The sequence below is a fragment of the Colius striatus genome, chromosome 2, assembly GCF_028858725.1.
Source record: "Colius striatus isolate bColStr4 chromosome 2, bColStr4.1.hap1, whole genome shotgun sequence".
In the NCBI taxonomy this organism is placed as follows: Eukaryota; Metazoa; Chordata; class Aves; order Coliiformes; family Coliidae; genus Colius; species Colius striatus.
In genome coordinates this window covers 93,130,295-93,146,058 of record NC_084760.1, presented here as the reverse complement: position 1 = coordinate 93,146,058, position 15,764 = coordinate 93,130,295, and the positions used below count along the sequence as shown (strand labels likewise).

General features: G+C 44.4%; 1 protein-coding gene across 1 annotated transcript; it reads right to left on the bottom strand.

Moving 5' to 3' along the window:
• Window positions 1-415: 415 nt before the first annotated feature.
• On the bottom strand, window positions 416-3,484 carry LOC104562414 (left-right determination factor 1). The gene is made up of 4 exons (XM_061990661.1): window positions 3,220-3,484; window positions 2,111-2,345; window positions 1,092-1,331; window positions 416-755 (listed from the first exon to the last, which is right to left on the bottom strand). Exons 1-4 carry the CDS (start codon window positions 3,482-3,484, stop codon window positions 416-418), a joined length of 1,080 nt encoding a protein of 359 aa, XP_061846645.1.
• Between the last annotated feature and the right edge of the window lie 12,280 nt (window positions 3,485-15,764).

The window sequence follows — 15,764 nt, the reverse complement described above, 5'->3', positions numbered from 1 at the left end:
AACCAAGAGTCTACCAATGAAAAACTGAACCCATGCATTGCTGCTTCACCTGGTGATGATCACTCCTCCTTTGCCTGCAGCTGTTTGCAATACTCTGGGATGGGGACTGAAAGAAATTGGATGTGGTTCTGAATTCAATTAAATTTGAAGAGCATTGAAGGGGGCCCCGAGAAGCATCAGGCTCCATAGGTGCCCCTCATATAGGTTTTTGTGGTGATGGAGGGTCCTATGAGCCCATCTATGTGGACAGTGCCATTAAGTGCACCCTCTTTGCGGGGTAGCAGCCCCAGCTGCTGCTGACCCTTGCGGGTGGCTGTCTGGGGGTCCCCTGGGACCTTCATGGCCCCGGGGCAGCCCCGAGCCGGGCTGTGGGGAATCGGGGGGGCGGGTGACATCCCAGGCGGCCGCCCGCATCTCACACCAGTGCCACACCATTAGTGACGCAGCTGCACTTCTCCACGACCATGTTGGGAAACTCGGCCACCTGGATCTCAGTGCGGTTGCCCCTCTTGACAAGGTAGATCATGGGGAGCGGGGAGGTCTCTGCCACGGCGCAGGTGCGCTCCCTGTAGCCGAAGCGCCGCAGCAGGCTGGGAGGCTGCCTGCAGCCCCCTGAGCAGCGGTAAGCCTGGTACCCGGCCGGCTCGATGATCCAGTGCTGCGCCCAGGAGAGCTCACGGAAGCTGATGTAGTGTTTCTGCCGGCAGCAGGTGAATTTCCCTGCCACCGCCTCCTCCGGGCAGTCCCCAGGGCCCCTGTGTCAAGAGAGAAACAAGAACTGATGCCCTAACTGGAAACTGGAAGAAGTAATCCTCAGACCTCCACCCCCTACATTAATAGCACAGGTGTGCCCTGAGACATTTCCTGGGCATGGGTTGTGTTTGAGTATTCAGACTACAAACACAGGAAGAGGAGAGGTGTGATTCAGCAGCAACTTTTTAACTCCTTCTTTCACAGGGGTTTAATTGCAGTGGCAAGAACCACACGCCCTGGGCTGGCTGGCACACACGATACAGTAATTCAAGGGTAAAGTTACACTGGAAACGTGTAGCTTTGGATTGTTTATGTATGGATTTAGGTTTCATACGTACCCATAGTCTTCCAAGTCAAGGGTGTAAAGCACTAGCTCAGGTTTGCCTAGGGCTTTGTCCTTGGGGTCCTGAGAGGTGAAGTGCACGGCTTTGGCCATCTCCGAGGCGTGGCTGCCGGCTCTTTCTCCTTCAATCCAGACCTCCAGGAACATTGGCTCCCGCCTCTTGTTTCGCAGCCAGTAATGCACGGCCTGCGTCACATCAAAGTTCCTCCAGCCCGACTCGCGGATAGGAACCAGCCTGCACGACAAGGGCTTGGCATTAGAGAACAGCCCATCAGATAAAGCCTGGGCTCACGGCGCTGTTACCACAGCAGAATAATCTGCTTCCCTTAGATTGTCATGTGCCTCGATCACACCGTAATTTCTGCTCAGCACTCTGGGCCGGCACCCACGGCAATTAACTCGCTCTTAAAAAGAAGAGTGTAGATCTAACGGACACTGAAGGGTTTAATAAACCCCTCTGTGCATGCTCATGTCAAGGTGTTAATTCATGCCCATTCAGAAACATGGCAGTGCAGGATTATGTGCAGCCTGAGTAGTAGTGGTCAACACCACTACTCCCACCTGCTCCTGTCCTAGAGGCATTAGGGCTCTAAGTTTCTACCCACCCAGAAAATTGGTTTGATGTCTAATTCTACCTTGAAGGGGTCTAATTCTGCCTTCAAGGGTTGTAAAGCTTCCACAGAGCTCAAGGCTATAGAATCAGATGCATTTTGCATAATTTCCCTACTTAAACCAGCTAATGAGATGGCCAATGGAATGAGTACCAGCATCCAGGAAGCCAGGTGTATTAGAGAGAGAAGTGAACCAGGTAGAGAGTTTTAGAGGGGAAGACCTAGCAGTACATGGCATCACCTGACACAAACTTATTCTAGGTTTAAGGGATGTAGAGCCTGATTGTACAGATGTAACCCCATCAGACTGACTAAAGGCACAAACACATGACACCCAAACCCGGCCCACAAGACCCATGCCCTGTACCTAGAGCCCTGCCTTCAGGAGAGGTCCCTTTCTTACCTGGAGTCTATCAGGGAAGTCCTGTTGGTACCATCGTGATGCCGTTGCACCCAGTACACGCTGACTCTGGCGTTGGAGACGGGCCTGTGAGGCTGCTTGACAGGCAGGTTTGCTCTGTCCAGAGGCTTTTTGAAGAGCTTCAGTTCAGCCATTGTCACTTCACTGTTTTTAGGTATTCTGCCCTCCATGTCAAAGATCAGATGCTGGCGAGTGGTGGAGTCAGAGTAGAAGGCTTCTGCTGTCAGGCCTGTGAAAGTTGGGAACAAAAAAAGACAGCCTGTCATTGCCATCCTGGTGAGCAAAGCCCCCACACTTTGTCCATAATTATCATCACAACACACTCCTTCCACGCCCACATCCAGCCCCTGTGGCTGGGACAGTCACTAAACACACCTTTTCTAATGCATGCTCCAATCAGTGTCTTGCAAATGCCCTAATTCTTCTGAGTCTCTGCAATCTGGAGGAAAGAAATGCCCTGTATAATTTGACCCCAACTGGAGCAAACTCCGAGGGGTGCACATCTATTTGTGCCAGTGCTGGGCATGAAAGCAGAAAGCTGCACTGCTTGCAACGATAAACTGTTTTCATCTGCTGCCAAGGGTGCTATGCATGTCCTTTGAAAGTGAAACAAGCTCTAAGTGTTGTGTCTGCACAGCTGATTTCCTTCTTGATATTTTTCCCAGACAGAAAAAAAAAAGACAGGGGAGAATGAAACATCCTCAAAGAGGTGTGATTCCTACCAGAGGGATTTCTGGAGTTTTGACTCCAAATCTGCAAGGTCTGCACTTTCTACTGACTTGTTTTTTAACATGATTTTTCAATCTGTCAAAAAATATTGCCTGGGTGCCAGGTGCCTCTTCTATTAGGCTCCAGCGGCAGCTTGCCCTTTGCAAGGATCGTGGGACGCCCTCTCCAGGTGCAAGGATTTGCTAGCGCACATTCATCTTTAAGCTACCGTTACATGCACCTCTTCTACCCAGCTCGGGTTTGAGGCCAGACCCAAGCCTCATCCCTGCCACGGGTTTGCCCCTACCCCCACACAGCTGCCCCTGGCAGTGGCACAGGACTTTGTGAGTTTCTGACAGCGATAGCGGCGGGAGAAATGTTACCTGCGTTGCCAGGGGTGCCCCTGAGGATGCCAGCCAGGCTCGGCAAAGCTCGGCGCTTCACCCTGTGGCGCTTCAGCATGGAGATGTATCTGTTCGTTACGTGGTCTGGGATAACTAAATCCACCAAGTCCCTCTTATGAAATGTAGGGACCTCAGAGAGCCCCAGCTGCTTCAGCAACACCTCCTTGAATCCTTCCTGGGTAAAGGCTTGGACCGTGATGATCAGGCAAAGCACATAGAGCATCCGAGTGACCCTGGCGTCCATCCTCCTCTGTCAGCAAAGCAGACGCCTGCCTGGCAGAGGCAAAGGGGGTGATCTCCCCAGGCTGCTCTCGGCAGAGACGTGGTGATCAGGCTGCTGGAGCAGGATGGAGGTTCCCCGTGCTGGGGTTTTATAGCCAGCCTCGTCCCACTGGCACAACAAATTCCACATGTGGGGACGAAGCAGAGGACTTGAAAGGATCACTCCCCGTCGGTACACACATGCCAGTTTAACACCTTTTACTGCAAAGTTAATACAAGAAGATTTAGGGGAGCTTCCAGATTCCATCACAGGGAAGAAGTTTCCATCTTTCTGTAATTCTCTGTAAACTTTTGCCCAGCAAACCTCTGAGTGATCAGTGTCTCCTGTTCAGCCTAGGTCAGGGAGGAAACACATCTGCAGACTACATCACTTTATGCACTGCTCCATACGATTCTTAAAGGAAGTGTCAATCTTTACCACTGGGATTTGCTGCCTAAAATAAACAGTATCAATCAGGAGAATAATGCTTTAGCTGGAAGTCCATCTTTATGGCAAGCACTAAAAAAATCATTTAAAATCTTTTTTGGGGGGCTAGGTACTGCTTTGATATCTGAATGTTTGTATCAAGCGTCTGAATTGGGGCAGTGAATCATAGCAGTTGAGTGGTTTATGGCCATTTACACCACTTCTGAATCACAGAAAGTGGAAGATGTACAGGCATGACATTTTAGAAAAATGTCCCATCACTCTTTATGGAATCCTGTGGGCTTCATAACACTTGTGCTTAAAAGAAGGAGGTTTTATGTGAAGGCAGATCACCTTTCAGTGAACAAAAGAAACCGTGACATGGATGAAGAATATTGGTATTTTGAGCACTATTAACAACCACACTAGAAAGCTGTGTCTAGAAAGCAAAGCCAACCTGGAGGCTGGTGGAGGCAGGGTGAAGGGAGGTGAATGGATGTATGCCTTGAAGTCAGCCTTTAAAACTGAAGCTCACATCCTTTGCTTCCTTGCTCCTTGCTGGCATAAGATGCAGAACCCTATTTTTTAAACCAGTCCCTGGAGAAGTGAATTCAAAAAAACAACATGTGATTGATAAAAGTGTGAAGGAGCAATGGTACTTGGGGCAGATTCTCATCCTCTGCAGCAGTAACATGCCTGAGCATACATACAGGTGTCTTCAGTATCAAAAGCTCTTTGGATTTTTGATGTCTCCATAAATGTTTTACTGCTGGTCCAGTTTCATGTAATGTCCAAGCTGAATGATGAGCCCTGAGAAAACTCTGGCTGGAGAACCTGAGGTAAGGAACTTGTACAAAAGCACACCACTGAGGCTCAACCCCCATTAAAGCAAGTGTCAGCCAAGGCAGCCTGTTTCATACAAAGAGGAAGGCAACAAAGCTGTTTGAAAGAGCCTAAACACTGCTCATTTTGTCTTCATAACCTTTTAAGAAACTTATCCCCTTAAACATGACAAAGCCTCCATTAGATGTTAAAGGGGCACCTCATTCAGCTGAATGGAGCTTTAAGGCTAAAATGGAAACATAGGCTACAAACTAACAGTTTGTGCAGGGCTCAGGGCAGTACATTCTTTAATGTTTCCTTTTGTGTAGCATCTTTCTCTGAATGAATCAATATTTTCTGTTATATTCATTCCCAAGACACAAATAGCAATGAAAAATATTCACTTCATTTGATCACCTCAGCTTCAACTAGTGTCAAAAACTTCTGCTCTTGTGAATAAGAGGAGGAAAGGGTTTTTTTTTCTGAAACCTTTGTGATCCTCTCAGCCCGTTAGGAAGGCTCTGTAGGCCTGGCTGTACCCTCAGGACCGCCTCCCCAGTGAACTACACATTATTGATACCTGGGGGATAGGACAAATGCAGTGGACACAAATGCAATAGGACACAATGAAATGCTTCAGAGGCTTTGGGTCCCAAACTGTATCTAAGCAATGTTCAAGTGGCTGACAAAGTTTCCTTCAGATACGCTAAGCGTCGGCTGCCTCAGTTCCAGCGGTGGATTTGTTATGTTTATAGAGTTACAGTCACCTGGGTATAAAGAAAACCTGATCCTATAAACCTTTATCCATCCAATTAGTCTTTTCTCCAGAGAGTGGTCCTACCGTGTAGTGAGGGTTCTTCAAAAGAACATGAGAACTTGAAATGAAAATGCCTGATTGCCCCAGCTTTCCCAGATCCGGATGCAATTTTTCCTGTGCTGATATCTAACCTACCAGGACTCTGCACTGTCCAATGTGTATTGGAAGGTGATTTATGGGCTTCACACCTAAAATAAAATTATTGGCCAAACACAGTTGAAGCTCAGCTAAGAAGAAAACAGAGGATGTGGATTGTAGGCTTTTCACAGGAGAGTGATTATGTGGTCCAGTTGGAGGATTTGCCATTCCCCCTTTGTCATGCAAACGAGAAAAAGTCCGGAATTTTATAATAGCCCTTTTTGTGTAATGTGTATTAGAACCTGCATGGCACCTTCAATTTGTCAAACAGAGGATTTAAAGAGGCTGCAAGGGATGAAGTATGAGCAGCTCTCAGTTTGAATAAAAGCCAGTACTTAGTCAAGAGTGAATCCCACTATTTAAGCTTTGAATTTTGTTACAAACGGTTCTCCAAGACATTTGCTGGGCATAACTATGCAAAGATTTTTGGTAAATAAATCCAATGGGTTCAAAGAGAAAGTGTGAAGGCTTAGCCTAATTATGTAGCTATTATCCTGGGAAACAAGACGGTTTCAAATGTATTTGCAGTGTGTCAGTAAGGATGTGAATATTCAGTTTTTCAAGGTCTGAATTTCCATGGGCATCATTATTTTGTATTACAGTTGGGCCCATATTAGAACAGATTTTGCCTGAGTGATGTGAAAGGCAACAATTTTTGTGTCCTCCGAGAAGTGCCCTGATTTGTGCAACGGGCTTATTGTGCAGAGATGAGAGCACATCTCTATGTAGATTTTGGTCTGTTTTTCCACAAAGTTAGGGTCTTTTGAATCTAGGAGCATGGAAGGAAAAATAATAGTGGCTAAGATGCAGGTAGAAATTTGCTAGGTTAAAAAAAGAATTAAAGTATAAGCTCTGTTTCACTTCTTCTTCAGTCTTTAGCACAGTCTTTAGCATTACTTGGCTAATAAAACACTGCAGAACAGGCTGGTCGTGTGAAGTGCTGGGCTAGAGGTTTCAAAAGTGGAAGTACACTGCAGGCTAGGCATGAAGGCATGCCCTTCTCATGCTGCCTCACCAACACAGCCCAACTGCTACCAGTCAGTGCTTCAAATTCTATATTCCCACCAGAATTTTAAACTGAGGCCACACACCTTTAAGCAAGATTTCACAGGCATCCTTGGTTTCCTTCTTGACTGGCACAGTCCACGCTGGTGGTGGGACACCTATTCCTCTGCAGGCACCAGCCAGGTGTTAAACAAGTCCAGATATTGAGTATGGAACTCATGAAGCCCACTGCTGGGAAGCTGCCCCACTGCCAGGAGACCACCTCACTGCCAGGACACAGCAGCTCCATTTCACTCAATCTGGGTTTATGACTAATTCCTAAATAGTGATCAAGACAAAAAGTGTTTCCATTTCCTATCTCTCAAGCTGCACAGCACCTTCAGAGTGGGACAGGAGTGAGGTGTCACTCTGGTTTGTACTATACATGTTCCTTGACAATGGCTTACGTCTCCTGAAAGATACTGGGAAACTGTCTTCCCAAGGTGGTGGCTTTCTGCCCTCTTCTACATCTAGAGACAGCTCCTCTTTCATTAGGGCATGAGTAGCTTGCTTGCTGTACAGAGCCAGAATTACAGCACTCAGGACTTCTGTGGGGCCGGTATAGCTTGCTGGAGTTTGCATGTGTACTCCCTCCAGCCCCAGCTTGCTCTGCAAGAGCCTTGCATGAAAAAGTTTCATAAGATATGGCCTGATAACACAAGATATCCAGATTTTACCTATCTCCCTGGGCCATACAGAAAACAGCAGAGATGCTCAATTGCAGAGTGCTGATCTGCATCAAATCCTTCCTGCTGTTTCTGATTCATTCAAAAAAATCTGTCCATGTTAATTTTTGTGACAAGAGGCTTTGTGCTTAGTGAGGTATCACCTACACTAATCCATCCTTACACATGCATTTCCACGCAAAACCCTGAGTGAGCATGAAGTCATAAAATGAACTTTACATCAGTATTATGAGCTCTGGCTAGTGCAACTTTGGGAAATATAACTTCGCGTCTCATGTCTGAGCTAAACCATGTTTATTCTGACCTGATGGCCCACAGATCTCATACCAAAGACACTGCAACAGCAGCCTCAGTCCCCAACCTTTACTCTGCCTGCCCACTAAAGCAGCAGCAAGTTTTGTGGTGCAAACAATCACTCACTTGAGCTACATGGAAGTTATCTATCCATTTAATCTAGGCAAGGGTGTGAGCCTGCTTTTCCTCATCACCAGTTTTGGCTAGACTGAACTATCCATATCAAACAGAAGTCTCTTAGAGATCACATGTCCTATTGGGTTCCTCTCACAAATGCTGGTGGTGAAGCCTTAAGCAGCAATGGGGATAATGTTCCCTTATGCATTTATCACATGATGTATCTATCCAGTATAGCAAAAACCCCATTTTATTTGAGAGAGACATTGTAAATCTAGTTTGACCTTGAGCTTGGTTCATGTAACTTCTGCTGTCTACCTTAGATTGCAGTGCTTTAAGCAGGCCTTCCATAGGCAGGCTTCTGCTTTTACTCACAGGCTTGTTTTGGTCAAATGACCCAGACAAAAGGCTGCCTGTTTGAAGAGGAATGGCTAAAATGTCCAAAGTCCCACCATGTCCTTGGTCAGCTGATGTCAGCTGGCTTGCTCGCAGGGTTTGTGTTGGCAGCGTTTGCAAAGTGCCAGTGTTCTGACAGACAAGAGATCTCCAAGATACTTCCTTTTTTTCCCCACAGAAAAGCAAACACAACTGTTTAAATACAGCTTTTTCTGTCCCCTCAGCAGCCTCCTCCCCACCGTCCTAGTCTGTGCCTTGTTCCTAGCTGGGGAAGCAGGATTTGTTACCACTCTGATGGCTACAGAAAAGACTGCTAGCAAAAAAACTCTGACATTTAGGCAAATGCTGTTGGATCAGATAAATAAGCATATGGCTCTAAATTGCTTGCTTTACACCACAGTCCATTTCAATAAGGAATGTCCTTATTACTGCAAAACAGCTGGATTTTATATGAGCACTGCTTGATTTTCTAATAAGAGTCCATTTATCTGCCCAGTTAAAATAGTCTCCATTTTTTTCCTTGCAGCTCTGTGTTACACTGTAGAATTTTATCAGCTTTTTGTAAGACTACATTTTTCTTGCCTCAGTGATGCAAGTGAGAGCCCACCTCCAGGCCAGTCAGGGCTGGTGAGGCTCTCAGAGGCTGCAAAGGCTCTCTCTGCCCTTGCCAGAGCTTGCTCCCGAGTTGTGCTTCAACCCATGTGCTCCAGTGAATGTCACCATGAGGGCTCAGTGTGTCCTCAGCTGCCTGCCCTAGAGCACCACCCTCTAGCAGAAGGGAACCTGTATTCAGGGGAGGCATCAGGCATGCGGCAGCAAAATGTAGCAGCTGAAGGTTTTAATGCACAGGGTACTATCAAGAGAGTAGGACTCCATATCTGGCCAAATGGTTCTATGGACTTCTGAAAGTTTGGTGCATGTCCACCAATATGAGCCAGCAGTGTGCCCAGGTGGCCAAGAAGGCCAATGGCATCCTGGCTCACACCAGAAATAGTGTCACCACCAGGACCAGGGCAGTGATTGTCCCACCTGTACTTGGCACTGGTGAGGCTGCACCATGAGTGATGTGTTCAGTTTTGGGCCCCTCACTACAAAAGGGACATTGAGGTGCTGGAGCGTGTCCAGAGACGGCTGACAAAGCTGGTGAAGGGTCTGGAAAACAAGTCTGATGAGGGGTGGCAGAGGGAGCTGGGGATGTTTAGTCTGGAGGAGGCTGAGGGGAGGCATGATCACTCTCTACAACTATCTGAAAGGAGATTGTAGGGAGGTGGGGATCAGTCTCGTCTTCCAAGTAATAAGCAACAAGACAAATGTTGCCTTAAGACAAATGACAAGACAAATGGCCTTAAGTTGTGCCAGGAGGTTTAGATCGGATATTAGGAAATATATCTTCACATAAAGCATTGTTAAGCACTAGAATAGGCTGCCCAGGGAGGTGGTGGAGTCACCATCCCTGAAGGTACTTAAAAGATGTGCAGATGAGGTGCTGAGGGACACAGTTTGTAGTGGACGTGGCAGTGCTGGGCTAACAGTTGGACTTGATGATCTTAAAGATCTTTTCCAACCTAAACAATTCTATGTCCTTTACCCTTTATAGATTTTGTGCCAGGTGTAGCAAGTGGCCTTCCAAAAACTGAGAAATGCCTCCATGTTCCTGTCATACTTAGAATACTACCCATATTGCATCTGTGGCAGTGAGTAGCCTGGCTTAAATATGGATTGTATTTCCTCCAGTTAATTTTAACTCTAATAATTTTTTCTTCACTGAACAGACTTTCTTCTTTTGCTAAGTAAAAGAAGAAACTAATCCCTTTTTCCCAACACAGACAGAGAAAGAATAACACTATATTCTAGCAGCTGTAATTTACTTCTGTTACCAGGAGAGGCTGCAAAGGCAGAAAGATTATGAAGTACATATTAATGAAAGTTTAATAATTTGCATTACTAACTTTGCTGGAAGATGTTTTTTTTCTGCAGGCCAAAAATAAAGATGAAAGGCCAAGATGAGTGAGATCTAAAAGGAACCTCTTCTGCTAAGCTTTGTGAGCTGTCATGCAAAATGGTAATTTGTTAGTGCAGTGCAAAAAAGAAAAAGGACTGTTCCTTGCACGGAAAACTACAAAAACCGGTACAAGACTGTAGAAGACAAAATTAAATCATAACATGCACAGAGATGATAAGACAGAATCAATAAATACTTTAGACTTCTCTAAATTGGTACATCAGATGGAATGCGGAGTAACTACCCAAAGGCTTCCATTAGTCCTCACAAAGATATTTAAAATTAACTTGGGCAGTGCCTTAGGAAATATATTGATTGGGACAAAAAGATACCCACAACAGCAGAAAAATGAGCTAAACTATTTATATAGCTGTTTTCCATCTGTAACATCTGCTGCTAAAGTGACTTTGTGGCTATTGCGTGTCAGTAGGTTTTACACCATGGAACCTAGGTATATTCAGTTTCAAAACAATTACTTGCACGTGGCTTTTTTCCTTGATGTTAACAGCATGTTAGTACTGTGATCTAAAGGATGATGAAGTGGAATCCTGAACAGGTCCAGCAACAACACCAGACCTGACTGCCTACGCTCTGGGTGAGCTGGGCTGATAATGGGGGAGGATGTCTGAGATGATTTCAGGGGAGGTAGGAAATTCAAGAGGTACAAAACAATCTTCTTGGAAACTATGAACTGGATCAGAATATAACCCCTCATCCCAATGCTTAATGTTAATTCTGTTTAAACAGAAGGAACTAAGCTTAACAGGCTTTAAACATCACCTGAAACTTTGCAGGCATCTTTCCTTTGTCTTCAGAGTTCTGCCATCTCTTCTGAGAATGCTCTTAAAGGGCTAGAGAGTATTTCAAATGCATTATAAAAAAATTTACATCTGCTAATAAAATTTCAAATCATCACCATTAACTCATTTTTTTAAAAACCTAATGAGTTGTTTACTCTTTATGCTGATTTATTACCTATCATGCTCATCCCATTCCCATTCTATCTACACAGGGTACCTTGTTATACTTTTGAGAATTGCATAGTGACAAATATCAAAATTGCCCCGTGATTTTCTTTTGCCTTCAAACAATGCTGCAATGTTCAGAAAGGAGAGTGTTTTTGGATATGCTGCTTCTACTCAAGCATTTACCACAAAGCTGCTTTCACTTAAATGTTTATATTATCATTGTCTTGCTTTTGTAAATGTTTTGGTATGCTATTATTTTTTCATGAAAAAGACTTCAGAAGGAAAGAACTGGAAAAAATACAGTTTCTTGTATTATTTGAGCCCAAATCGGAACACAAATGGGTATTTTATTTCATGGGGCAGGTTAAAATATGTAATTTCCTGCCATGTGCCCATATCTATGTAAACAAGGGGCATAAAGTCTCGTATTTAACATGGCCCTTGTAAAGCGTAAAATAAAGCTGCATGACCTGACTAGTTTTAATCCTTTTAGCATTCATACTATAGGACCCTGGGAGATGCATCATGGCCATTTGATTTTAAAAGGGAATCTAGCCACACTTGGCCACGTCACTTGAAGCGTGAAACACAAACTTTGGTTGTTTTTTTCTTTTTCTTCTTTACTTACCTAGCCATTTGCTTTTTCAAAAGCATGAATCCAGGAATGGCTCACATTTCCACATAGCAAACAAATGCATTTCTGAACCTTAACTTTAGATTCAACAGGAGATTCTGCAGGAAATGCCACCCATGTAAAGCTGGTATCTGTCAGCTTTCCCAGCTGAATAGCTACAGGAAAGACATGGTAACTAAAATACAGTTTACTTCTGCAGCATGGCTGTTAGCTTCAGCAGCTGACAGTATAGAACTCAGGGTCTTTTGACAAATCATACATGAGGAGAAGATTTTTAAGGGCACAAAAAGGAATTCAGAGTCTTTTTTTTTTCCCCATTGATTTGAGCAAAACCTGCGTGCCTGTTCCCTCTTCTCTGCTTTGGTTCTAAAACAGTGAGGGATATTTTAGTTCTGTGACGGCAAAACTAGAAATAAATTACTACAATCAGAGCAGAGATATAGATGACCCAGGAATTAACTTGAGATACTCAGTTTGACTACATCTGTTAGAACACCTCAAAGGCAGATTACAGGAAATCAGCATTTTCAATGAAATCCAGGTTCTGCAAACCTAGTGGAAGGGATCTGAAAACCACCATGTGCAGTGGACTTGGAACACTGGCTCTTAAAATTCTTCAGAGGCTGCATCACTTAGTTTGTTCACAGACCCTTGTGGTAGTAAAGCTTACCTCAGAACTTCACCACGTTCCCAGGCCGGTAAACAATTAAATACACACCATCCTAAACAAGAAAATGCTCTGATTCATAATGGAACATGACAATATACTATTGCCTGGACTTGTCTTGAAACAGATCCAGAAACCACAGCAATTACAGAACACAGTTATCTTGTTTCTAAAAGAAAGTGGATGAGAACTGGTTTCTTAACATAATTTCATGTCCTCTGAGGAATGCTCTCACTGTGATAATTTGGATAATAAGTTCAAGGCCTTACATATGAAACCCCTTCTAAATTGTCACAGAAATTATGGTGCAAAGGAACTACGATCAACCTGGCTCACTGTTTCCCAAAGCAGTAGGTAATTTGGGGCCTTACACCTCAGGTCTGTCCATCTCAGGGCTCTGCGTGTAACAGTGCCAGCTTACATCTACACCGTCAGCTGCACCCGTACACTCCCAGTAACTGACCCAGACAGGGTGTATAAGAAAAGGTGCACTGTGTTGTGAAAGCAGGAATAATGTGCCTAGGTGCTTCCATGCAACATGGACCCTTTCTTCTGCCCTGGAGTCCATCTCATTCCAGAAGCTCCCACAAAGTGCCTGTGCCACTTTATAGGTCCTGCTTTTAACTCCTCCCAAATCAATTCTGATCACTCACTTAGTTATAATCTAGTATATAAGCTAAATGTATAAACATCTGCTTTATTGAATCTGAATATATAAGCATCTGCTTTTGCGACTGTACAGAATATCGTTTGGAAGGGAGAGAAAAGATTTGAGCTCTCTTCCCAGTTCTGTTCCTGAGTCAGGAGAATGACCTTGAGCAAACTGCCTTGGCCAAAATCTTCAAGTCCAGATATAGACACCAAAAACAAATAACCTGATTTTCAAAGGCACTAGTCAACCACAGCTTCTATCAACAAAACCCTAATCACCAGTAGGCTCTACCAATTGCTGTACACAAAGTATCTTAGTAAAACAAGAGATATCCTTCTTGCCATCTGTTACTGCTTACTCACAGGGAAAAAAGTTCTCCATCAACCCATACATCACCCATGTGCTTAAACTCAGTTTGCAGTGACTGTGTTACTTTGCTTTTTTACACAGGTCAGGCCACACTCACTCATGAGTCAATGTCAAATATCCCTAGTACACCTGGAAGAGATGCAAGGCAATACGTTTAAACCCTTTGCATACATTTGAAAGGAGAAAGATGGAACAGAAAGAAAAGAAAGTGATTCAGAGAAAATAAAATCATGACAGAAAAGGAAATAAGAGAAAGGATGAATGGGAGGAGGAAACAAACTACTACAGAAAGAGGAATGAAAGAGAGGATAGGGAGGGATGAGAGTGGGAAAGTGGGAAGGTATGGCGACAATATGTCCAAGAGGTGAACATATGCTAAGGAATGGCCAGGGTTTAGACAACTCTTCTGCTCCCTAAAGCTGAGGTGCCCAGCAATGACCCACAGGCCTGCAGCATGCCTCGAGCAGCAGTCATGCACCCTGAACTGGTTAGATGCTGCTGCACCCCACCACTTCCAGTCACTCTCTAGTAATGCCAGGCCCGGGTGAAGGCTCTTGCCTGCTGGAAGTAGCAACATTGGCCTTGGTTGTGGCTGTTTGCCAGTGCAACAGCTCTTCATGACTTCTGGCTTAAGCCGTTTTGCATCCTGTCACCAGTTTTCCCTGGCCACTTGCGCCTCGCGTACTGACACCCGACCCCCTGCTTAGGCTCACCAGGATCATCCTGCTGTCATTAGTGGCCCCCCCTGTGCTTGCCCACAGTGAAAAATGTAACGGGGACCTTCTCAGCTCTTTGCAAAGCCAAAATCTGAATTTAACAGACCAGGCCTATTTCTAAAGGCTGAGACAAACAAATCTACTGAGATAATTATTGGTGCAAGTTCTAAGGCTGAAGTGTAACTTAGTTTTGCTACTTCAGGTTTGCTTTGAATTAACCTGAGATGAAAATAAAACCAAAGCCCTTTGAAATCCTCACAGTCTTCACTCTGAATTTTTTTCATCTCTAAATCCAGAAGTGAGAAGAGGGAATTCTTGCCCAAGGAAAAAAAGATTACTCATTTGAAAAGTCCTTTAAAAGTTATTCAATCCAGATTTCTATTCAAATAGATTTCTATTTTTTAAAAGTATTTGAAGTACAACCATCTATAGTAAGACTTAAGCTCTTAAAAAAAAAGTAAATTACATTTATAAGTGTTCAAGCAGCGTGTTCAATGCTGACATTTTAAGGGAAGTCAAGACAATGACTGAGAGAGGGTCTTCACCAAGGCCTTGAAACACAGTACTTAAATCTAAAAGCTGAGGATCTCTCTGGACCTTTTGCAGATAGAGAGTGGACAAAGCAAGCCAATCAGTTTAATGACCAGTATGCTCAGAGTTGTCAAACTGAGTAGTATTTGGGGAAGAAAAAGAAAACCTAGTTTCCCCTCTTTTGATGTATTTGGATGAAAAATAGAATTTGAAAGATTGGTTAACAAAAGTTTACTTTCAATCCAAGGTTCCAGCAAACCCTGCTGACTTGACCCTCCAATGGTTTAGACTGCAAGATCTCCTGGAGCATTTTGTGGCTCCTGCAGAAGCAATCACCCAGCTTTCTGCTCTAGGGAAAGCAGAACCTACAGCAAGGACACTCTGTCTAGGTCTCACCTCAGTACTGTCACAGTAAGAATTATTATATATGGTCAGGACAGCTATGGAGCTCAGAGGCTCTCAAGGACACTCAAGTTGTTTGCTAAAACTCTTGCCTACTGTACCCAAGAATAGGGAAACATTACAAGCTGTAAGTGGTTTGATATTTTACACTGGTGACAAATACACCTGCTCCCTGATTCACCTAAATCCAATGGGTCATGTGGCCAGCTGCTGTCCTCTTCAGTGCGAGAGACCAGATTGTGACAGATGGTTTCTCCATCTCCCTCTCTCTCTCAGGGAGCTGCCTTAATTATAGTTCATGCTACACCACCTATGCATTAACTCCCTTCAGCTTCTATACCGACAGAGTTAACGCGTGAATGGGCATTAAGATAATATGTACATTCAGAAAACAATGAAGTCATCCATGTTTTCAGGTCACCTTGTCCTAGTTTTGTACCAAAGTGCATCACATCAACAGCAGTTGCATTTCGACAAGCTAATACTAAACAAAACTCCCCTGTATATCAGCAAAAGATCCTCCACAGCTGCAACTACCCACAAAGCAGAGGTTTAAAACCTCACACCACGCACTGCTGAGG